Source organism: Emys orbicularis, chromosome 23 (assembly GCF_028017835.1).
Source record: "Emys orbicularis isolate rEmyOrb1 chromosome 23, rEmyOrb1.hap1, whole genome shotgun sequence".
Taxonomy (NCBI): Eukaryota; Metazoa; Chordata; order Testudines; family Emydidae; genus Emys; species Emys orbicularis.
Window position 1 is genome coordinate 9,697,127 of NC_088705.1, and position 9,656 is coordinate 9,706,782.

The 9,656-nt window shown below is 41.4% G+C and overlaps 1 protein-coding gene across 1 annotated transcript in view; it reads left to right on the forward strand.

Moving 5' to 3' along the window:
* Nucleotides 1-4,654, forward strand: part of MAN1C1 (mannosidase alpha class 1C member 1) — an 89,782-nt gene extending 85,128 nt beyond the window's left edge. Inside the window, exons 10-12 of the mRNA XM_065421682.1 lie at nucleotides 1,934-2,106; nucleotides 3,273-3,388; nucleotides 3,849-4,654. Coding sequence (XP_065277754.1) covers nucleotides 1,934-2,106; nucleotides 3,273-3,388; nucleotides 3,849-3,972 — 413 coding nt within the window. The 3' untranslated portion in view covers nucleotides 3,973-4,654. The remainder of the gene's footprint in view (nucleotides 1-1,933; nucleotides 2,107-3,272; nucleotides 3,389-3,848) is intronic.
* Nucleotides 4,655-9,656: the final 5,002 nt, after the last annotated feature.

Genomic DNA, 9,656 nt, shown 5'->3' on the forward strand with positions numbered 1-9,656 from the left:
GAGTTGTTTGTGCTGTAATTTCCCCGTTCTCTCACTCTTATAACATGGCCCAGGTAGGGCAAATAAGGTGTGTAAAGAAACCAAGTGTGTATGTGAAAGATAGTCTTTTGGCTACAGCACCAGCCATGGGGCCAAGATATCTGGATTCTGTTTCCAACTCTGTCATTGGTTCGGCTTGATCTCGGGCAATCTCTGTGCCTCAATTTCCCCATCTGTAAAATAGGGGTGATAATTTTCTAATAGGGATTCTGAGAGTGTGTGTTTATTCTGAGATCCTCACATGGAAGGCACTTGAGAAGGACAAAGCAGTAGTAGTTTATTATTTTGTAATCAGAAAATACAATCGAAAGTAACTCCATCCTATTTCATAGCGATCTCCATTTCAAAAGAAAAGTTAACATACCAGAAGCTAAAGGAGGGGAAAGGGTGGCAGACACAGTTCCAGCTAACTTCTGATCGTCCTTTTGAAAAACATCCCTCATGACTGTACAGTAATGATCATAGAATCATATAGAATCGTAGGACTGGGAGAGACCTTGAGAAGTCATCTAGTCCAGTCCCCTGCACTCAAGACAGGACTAAGTAATAACTAGACCATCCCTGACATCTAACCTGTTCTTAAAAACCTCCAGTGATGGAGATTCCACAACCTCCCAGTGCCTAACCACCCTGACAGGAAGTTTTTCCTAATGTCCAAACTAAACATGTCTCTTGCTCCAGTTTAAGCCCATTGCTTCTTGTCCTATCCTTAGAGGTTAATGAGAACAATTTTTTGTCCTTCTTATAACAACTTTTTATGTACTTGAAAACCGTTATCATGTCCCCTCTCAGTCTTCTCTTCTCCAGACCAAACAGATCCAATTTTTTCAATCTTCCCTGATAGGTCATGTTTTCTAGACCTTTAATCATTTTTGTTGCTCTCCTCTGGACTTTCTCCAGTTTGTCCACATCCTTCCTGAAATGTGGCACCCAGAACTGGACACAATACTTCAGTTGAGGCCTTATCAGAGCAGGGTGGAAGAATTACTTCTTGTGTCTTGCTTACAACACTCCTGCTAATACATCCCAAAATGATGTTTGCTTTTTTTGCGACAGTGTTACACTGTTGACTCATATTTAGCTTATGATCCACTATGACCCCCAGATCCCTTTCCACAGTACTCCTTCCGAGGCAGTCATTTCCCAGTTTGTACATATGCAGTTGATTGTTCCTTCCTGAGTGGAGTATTTTGCATTTGTCCTTTAATGATTGTTCCGTCTGGAGGGGCCAATGACCATGAAGTCAAGAAACCCCTACCTGAGACAACATATAAACATGAGAAGCACTGGAGTATCAACAGCATGGCTAGATTGTCTCTGAATAGTTTCCTTTTCCAGGGCTCTGCTGTAGGAGCTTTTTAGCTGATGTTTCTCACTAGGGCCTGATCCGGAGAACGCTGCTCAGAGCCTCGCAACTCCTGTTGACTGCAGTGGAAGAGGTGGGGGTTCCTGGCCCTAATCCGGGGTGAGAGAGATATCTCTGAGAGCTTCCATCAGGAGTCTTAGGACCCAATTCATCCCAGGCAAAAATCCAGTGACTTCGTGCACACGCTTACACCAGGGTTGAATGTGACCCTTTGATCTTGTTGCCATGGGCCAGGCTGCTATTTTCAGAAGCCCTTTCAATTTACTTTTCGTATTTCTCCAAATATTTTACTGGGCCAGATTCAGAGCTGGGCTAAGTAAGCGCATTCTTTGAGTCAGCAGAGTTACACTTGTTTGACACCGTGTCTGAACTGATACTGATGCGTTGACATGATGGATTGTTTGTTGCGCCCCATAGCAAGCCTCGGCTGTATTAATGCAGCATAAAAACCCCTATAAAACCCGTTAGCGTCGGTTATGAATTTTTAAAGGTGATTATTATGTGTGTGGGTTTTTCTTTCTTGCTTAGATACCAAGCTTGGCCCCGAAGCTTTTCGCTTTGATTCTGGAACGGAAGCCATGGCCACCAGACTCAGCGAGCGCTATTACATACTGCGCCCTGAAGTGGTAGAAAGCTACATGTACATGTGGAGGCTGACCCATGATCCGAAATACAGACAGTGGGGTTGGGAAGTTGTAAAGGTATGAGCGTCAATTACACAGCATTAACCATTACAGAACCCTGGATTCTTACAGGCATCTTTTTCTAGGATAGGAAAAGGATAAGGGGAGTTTTAATTGTATTAGCCAATGTCATGTGTTAGCTACCGCACAGTAATATAAAGAGAAACCTAATTTGCTTTTGTCTCTTTGCTGATCATTGAAAATGTTTGGGCTTTGTTTAAAAAAATAATAATAAACCTTACAGGGTTTGGAGGAAAAGAGCCGCAGACCTCAGACAATGTACTGGCTATGAATGTAGTAATGTCAGATGGAGTGGATTGAGCCGCACGTTTGGAATTATCTAGACTCCGTGAAGCCATAGTTTCATATTTTTGCAGGGTTGACTCAGCAAGGTAGAGATATGAGCATCAAATATTATGTTTGGATCTTCAGAATGAGACTGTAAAAGACCAGATCTTCTCTGTGCTCTGAGCAGGGCCGGCTCCAGCTTTTTTGCCGCCCCAAGCGGCGAAGCGGGAGGGAAAAAAGAAAAAAAAAAAAAAGATAAAACTGCGATCAGCGGCACTTTGGCGGCAGCTCCAGCGCGCCGCTTCATTCTTTGGCGGCGGGTCCTTGGCTCCGAGAGGGACTGAGGGACCCGCCGCCGAATTATCGCCAAAGACCCGGACGTGCCGCCCCTTTCCATTGGCCACCCCAAGCACCTGCTTCCTTTGCTGGTGCCTGGAGCCGGCCCTGGCTATGAGGACGTAAAAGATCCCATAGAGACTTCCCGGCTAGAATGTCTTCTCACTCCCAACACTGTTTTCTAGTGTGATGTGCACAGGGATGCTCCTCCTCTGTGCTCCAGAGGTGGTTGCATTTCAGTGGCAGCATTCAGGCATTCATAAAGTGTCTTGGAAAGGTGCTGTGTAAAAGCAAAGAGTTACTATTTGACACCTGTTTATATGGGGGGAGCATCAACGCCAAGCAATCAATAAGCTTTACATTGTTTACCTTTTTCCAGCTGTTTCATTAGAACTAGCATCTTTCCTGGACTGTTGGCTAATGATCAAACTCTTCAGTGAGAGTGAAGCTGCTATAAAACCTGAATCTGATTTGTAAACCTGACTTGTAACACAGCTGATGCTGATTAACGGATTACTCCATGTAGCGGTGTGTCGCTGAGATTTATTTTCTTTTCTCAGGCACTGGAAAAATATTGTAGAGTAGAAGCAGGCTTCTCCGGGATCCGAGATGTTTATACCACCACCCCAAACCATGACAACATGCAACAGAGTTTTTTTCTGGCAGAGACATTAAAGTAAGTGTAGCATCATGAGAAAGCTTTCAGAATAAATCTCCTCTCGGGGCACAAAAGTCTTTATGATGTGGGTCGTCTTCATGCAAAATATACAATAGCTTCATCTTAGAAAGCGTTGGGTTCCCTGCAGAGCAAACTGTGGAAGATGATGGGATACTGCAGGCTTTTTGTGTCTCTTTTGCAGAACAATTACGTAAAGCGAGGTGAACCTGTTTTGGGATCAATTTCAGCAAGTTCCCGAGTGCTCTGTCATTTTCAGCCTATGCACTGTATTTAACAGGAGTTTCGGCCAAATTCTCAGCTAAATCCGTTTAAATCAACTTAGCTCTACGGCTATCGAGCTATGCCACTTACTGCCCTGAGGATCCGGTCTTATATGTACACTTGGAATCCCATTAGAGTCTTTCTGTAATCCAACTTACCAGTTTTTCTTTTCTCTCTTCCTGCCATGTGGCTGCAGGTACCTCTATCTTCTGTTCTGTGATGATGACGTGCTGTCTCTGGAAGACTGGGTATTCAACACGGAAGCCCACCCACTGCCAGTGAACCACACAAACTTTAAAGCTAAAGCAAGCATGCAATAATGATGCTGTTACTCAAGCTCCCTACTTCGGCGGCACTCTATAGCGGGTTACTGCATTTCCTTTCCATTAAAGGAATTAGCAATGTTCCTAAAATGGTATTTTGGGGCGCTAGTCCAATTCCGGACAGTATTATACTGGGGAGAATAAACTGTGACATAAGCACCTTGTTTTCCTCTATGAGGAGATCTATTAGCCTGGTCACAAGATGTTGATTCTGGGCCATATTGTAAACAGATCGTGGACATTCCTTTATACAGAGAATTTATATGAAATCCACTGACTTCGTTTTCTAGTGGCCAAAGGATTGGAAGTTTGCCATACAATAGACTTTTCCCCCCTTGTTCTTCCTTTCATTTTTCTTTTTGATTTTTGCCTTTTATATACAGTTGGATTTTATCATATTTCTAATTACAGTTTTCAATATACTGTGCTTTCTACGTGGTGTCAACATTGTAACTAAAACAACAAATGTCTGCAAAATTCTTGACCCAAATGTATTTTTATATATTTTTCCTGTGCTCTTAAAAACACATTTCCAGTACATTGCATCACATGTAACTTTCCTTTATAATGTTTGTGTTTTTCTACTTTTATTTGGAACTAAATGTTATGAGTCACTTGTAATAAATTGCACTGCTGTATTAGTCAGATCTGTGAAATAGAATAAAAGGTCTTGTAAAATAACTTGCATAATTGGGTTGATCCGACATTAACAGCTATCCATCCAGAACTGTCAAAGACTTGCTATATTATCCTTGGAATGAATAGCTGACAATAACGGTTGATTTTGAGAATAATTTACAATAAATGTTTATTTCAAGAATAATCTAGCAAGTATATAGTCAATAATTCCAACCTGCTTCAACTCTCCTAAATTGCTTATTCATTGTTCAACTGTGAGGTAGCAAGAACTCAATTAAATGTCTTATTTCCTAATAAAAAAAAAATCCCCATCCAAGTTTCTTCTTCATTATATTGTAATTATCTCTGGGATGAAGTTACAGGAGAGAAAAAGGAGGGGAGAAAATGGAGCCAGATTCTCATACTGTTTCTGGCACTGAGAAGTACCTTACTTTGTAGGTTGTCCCATTGACTTTCAGTAGGACAGCCATGCAAAGTTCTTCAACATGATTAAGGGTACCAGAATCCGGCTCTGAGAATCACAATCCTCTGCTTCAGAACAGTTCTGGGCTCTGTTATGGGCCTCATCCTGGAAGAGGCTGAGTGCCCTCAAATTCCATTGATCGAGAACTCAGCATGATCAGCACTTTGCAGAATTGGACCTTGTGCTCACTCACATCCTTGATTGTTTGTTCCTCTCTAGTAGCTGGTCCTAGCTGTGCATCCTCCCCTTCAGTTGTCCCTCTTCAGATTTATTTGTTTCATCGACAACCTTTCCCCTGCAGCTCTGGATCATTCAGAAGCTGCCTGGTGCTTTGCATTAGACACGTTCCTCTCTCATATTGTGAAATGCTGATTAGTTTCTTCAGCAACTCGGGAAAGGAAACGCAAGTTGGAAAAGAAAAATGTGCTTTTAAATCTATGCCTGTCGAAGTCCCAAAGGGGAAGAAGATTGTCATATGAGGACTTAACCTTTATCCCAGGGATATAGATACTGGATGGTAAGCTTGGCCCAGAGGGATGATTATTGTAAATAAGAGTCTTGGGAGTGAGTCATTTTATCTGAGGGATTTTGATACTGGGAAGTAAGCTTAACCCAAGAGAATTTTTGCAGTGGATTAAGAAATGTCATGAGTAACCAAAACTCTGCCTAGCAAGGTCTTAAAAAGCATACTTCCAACTCCCGTTAACACGGATTCCTGGCATTTCATTCAGATTGTCTAGTTTGTTTTTGTTCTTGTTATTTTTCTTTCCCAAAGCACAAACCGCATTTCCTTTCTGCACAAGTGTTTAGATGTTGCAGTAAAAACAAATGGTACTTCTGAGGTCAAAAAGATTTCTGGATAAAAGATTTTTCCCTCCTGAAATTCAACAGCTGCATCAAAAATAATGATCTTTCTGTTACATGCCTGGAAATGTAAAGTTTATTGATGTTTCCTTAACAAGGTGCTCTGACTGCTGCTCAACACCAGTCCCAAAGAAAAGTATTCAGTGCAAATGTCTGTCTCTAAAACCTTCTAATGATTAGCCCACAGTCCTGCAAACACTTGTGCTTCTGCTTAACTTTAGGCAAGTGAACGGTCTCTTGGAAGTCAATGGGACGACTCCCATGAACAATGTTAAGAACGTGCATTAAGATCCTAAGTTCTTTGGGGCAGAGACCGTCTTTCTGTTCTGTTTGTACAGCACCTAGCACAGTGGGGTCGTGGTCCATGAGTGGGGTTTCTCGACACTACCACAATACAGTGATCTCTGAAGGACTGAGGACTTAGATGTCTCTTGGTTCACTTTTCTCAGTACCCTTTGGATCTCATTTGGCAGGCTTTATTCAGGCAGAACTCTGACTTCAGCGGTCGTTTTGCTCGAGGAAGGAGAATTTTCCCCTTTGGGTTTCAGATGCTGTGCCTAGCAAATCTATTTCCACTTTGAGAAGAGAATTTATTTTTAATGTATTTTGTTTGTAGGATTTGTATCCTGTTTGTGTTTGATGTAGAAAAGGAACCCTTTTGTTTACATACCTTTAAGCAAAAAAAGCAATAATGATTCATTTGAATTGTTGTCAGTTCTAAACATGCCAGGAAACGCGTTGGGGAAGAGGTTATGCTTTTGTCTTGCTCACCTACTTCACTCGCAGGCATGGAATAAAATAAGACACACGTTTTTAACAATGAGGGTAATTAACCATTGGAACAACTTACTAACGGGGGGAGTGAATTCTTTATCGCTGGAAATTTTTAAACCAAGATTGGATGTTTTTCTAAAAGTTTGATGTTCTAGCTCAAACAGGAATTAATTCAGGGAAGTCCTATGGCTTTTGTTATAAAGGAGGTTAGACCAGACAATCACAGTGATCCTGTTTGGTCTTGTAATCTCTGAATCCTGGACCGACTGGTGTCAATGGGAGTTTTGCTATAGACTTCAGTGGGGCCAGAATGTCACCCATTTGGGGTTTCTGATTTTGTACATATTTGATTAAGAAATATGGTACAACCTTGGTTTCTGAATGCAGTGGGGACCACTGAATAAACTCACATAATCAAGATTTGTGATGATCACACTAATTTTCACCGCTGGAAGATGTGACCCTATTTTATATAGTAGGAAGTTTCAGACAAATGAGACTCCAATAACTGTAAGCTGTACTGCCCCAGTATAAATTAACTTTACTATTGAGAAATGAGTGCTTGCAGAATGGCTGTCGACTGTTGCCTGACTTTTACATAAACCACAGAAAGAGATAAGAAAAAGCTATTCAAAAAACAAATGTAGCTTCTTGTAACCCACATTTCATTTTTCAAGCGTTATTACATTTCCTTGGAAGGCTTTCAGCAGAATTGGTTATTGAATTCCAAATCCTGGCAGTCTTTTATTTTTCCTATATAATCTATTTGTTGATTTTTTTCAGGTTTGATAGATTGAGTTTTTGCCTCCACTGTTTTAAAGCTTCAGATGTTACAGATGGTGGGTATTGGATTGCTGTATTAATTCACCAGAGAACACTGAAAAATCATAGAATCATAAGACTGGAAGGGCCCTTGAGAGGTCATCTAGTCCAGTCCCCTGCACTTAAGGCAGGACTAAGTATTATCTAGACCATCCCTGACAGGTGTTAGTCTAACCGCTCCTAAAAATCTCCAATGGTGGAGATTCCACAGCCTTCCTAGGCAATTTATTCCAGTGCTCAAGCACCCTAACAGTTAGGAAGTTCTTCCTAATGTCCAACCTAAAATTTAAGCCCATTGCTTCTTGTTCCATCCTCAGAGATTAAGGAGAACAATTTTTCTCCCTCCTCCTTGTAACAACCATTTATGTACTTGAAAACTATCGTGTCGTCCCATTCCCCCCCACCCCCACCCAGTCTTCTCTTCTCCAGGCTAAACAACCCCAGTGTTTTCAATTTTCCCTCATAGGTCATGTTTTCTAGACCTTTAATCATTTTTGTTGCTCTTCTCTGGACTTTCTCCAATTTGTCCACATCTTTCCTGAAATGTAGCACCCAGAACTGGACACAATACTCCAGTTGAGGCCTAATCAGCATGGAGTAGAGCGAAAGAATTACTTCTTGTGTCTTGCTTACAACACTCCTGCTAATACATCCCAGAATTATGTTTGCTTTTTTTGCAACAGTGTTACACTGTTGACTCATATTTAGCTTATGGTCCACTGTGACCCCCAGATCCCGTTCTGCAGTACTCCTTCCTAGGCAGTCATTTCTTATTTTGTATGTGTGCAACTGATTGTTCCTTCCTAAGTGGAGCACTTTGCATTTGTCCTTATTGAATTTCATCCTATTTACTTCAGACCATTCCTCCAGTTTGTCCAGATCATTTTGAATTTTAATCCTATCCTCCAAAGCACTTGCAACCCCTCCCAGCTTGGTACTGTCTGCAAATTTTATAAGTGTATTCTCTATGCCATTATCTAAATCATTGATGAAGATATTGAACAGAACTGGGCCCAGAACCGATCCCTGCGGGACCCCACTCAATATGCCCTTCCAACTTGACTGTAAACCACTAATAACTACTCTCTGAGAACAATTTTCCAACCAGTTCTGCACCCACCTTATAATAGCTCTGTGTAGGTTGTATTTCCCTAGTTTGTTTATGAGAAGGTCATTCGAGACAGTATCAAAAGCCTTACTAAAGTCAAAATATACCACATCTACCGCTTCCCCCCATCCACAAGGCTTGTTACCCAGTCAAAGAAAGCTATTAGGTTGGTTTGACATGATTTGTTCTTGACAAATCCATGCTGTCTGTTACTTATCACCTTATTATCATCTATGTGTCTGCAAATTGATTGATTAATTATTTGCTCCATTATCTTTCCAGGTACTGAAGTTAAGCTGACTGGTCTGTAATTCCCCGGGTTGTCCTTATTTCCCTTTTTATAGATGGACACTAGATTTGCCCTTTTCCGGTCAAAATGTGCTGCGCTGCAATTGGGATTTTTTTTCTTTAAATAAAATGCTTCCTTCGCACAGGCTGTAAAAATGTCTTGTTATTTAAATCCTAGGAAGTAGAGATGGAAAAGGCCCCACAGTTTCCTACTCCATCCCACTGCCAGGGCAGAATTACTCCCTGCTGTATGTTATACACCTCTACCTCGATATAATGCTGTCCTCGGGAGCCAAAAAATCTTACTGCGTTATAGGTGAAACCGCGTTATATCGAACTTGCTTTGATCCGCCGGAGTGCGCAGCCCCGGCCCCCCGGAGCGCTGCTTTACCGCGTTATATCAGAATTTGTGTTATATCGGGTCGCATTATATCGGGGTAGAGGTGTATCTGAGAGTTTCAAAGGAACCTAGGGAAGTTAGGCAACCAAATTCCATTGAAATTCAGTAGGATACCTAGCCTTATGGTTGATCTAATTTTCAATGTCCCAAGCAATGAGGCATTCACCACTTCTCCTGGGACACAGCCTAACCAATCTCACTTTCGGGGAGTTTGCTAATATTCACTGTAAATTATTCCTTTCTGAATTTCATGCAATACTATTAGTTCTATGTCCTACAACATTCTACCCTAATTGTCTTCTCCTTATCGTACTGGAGAATAG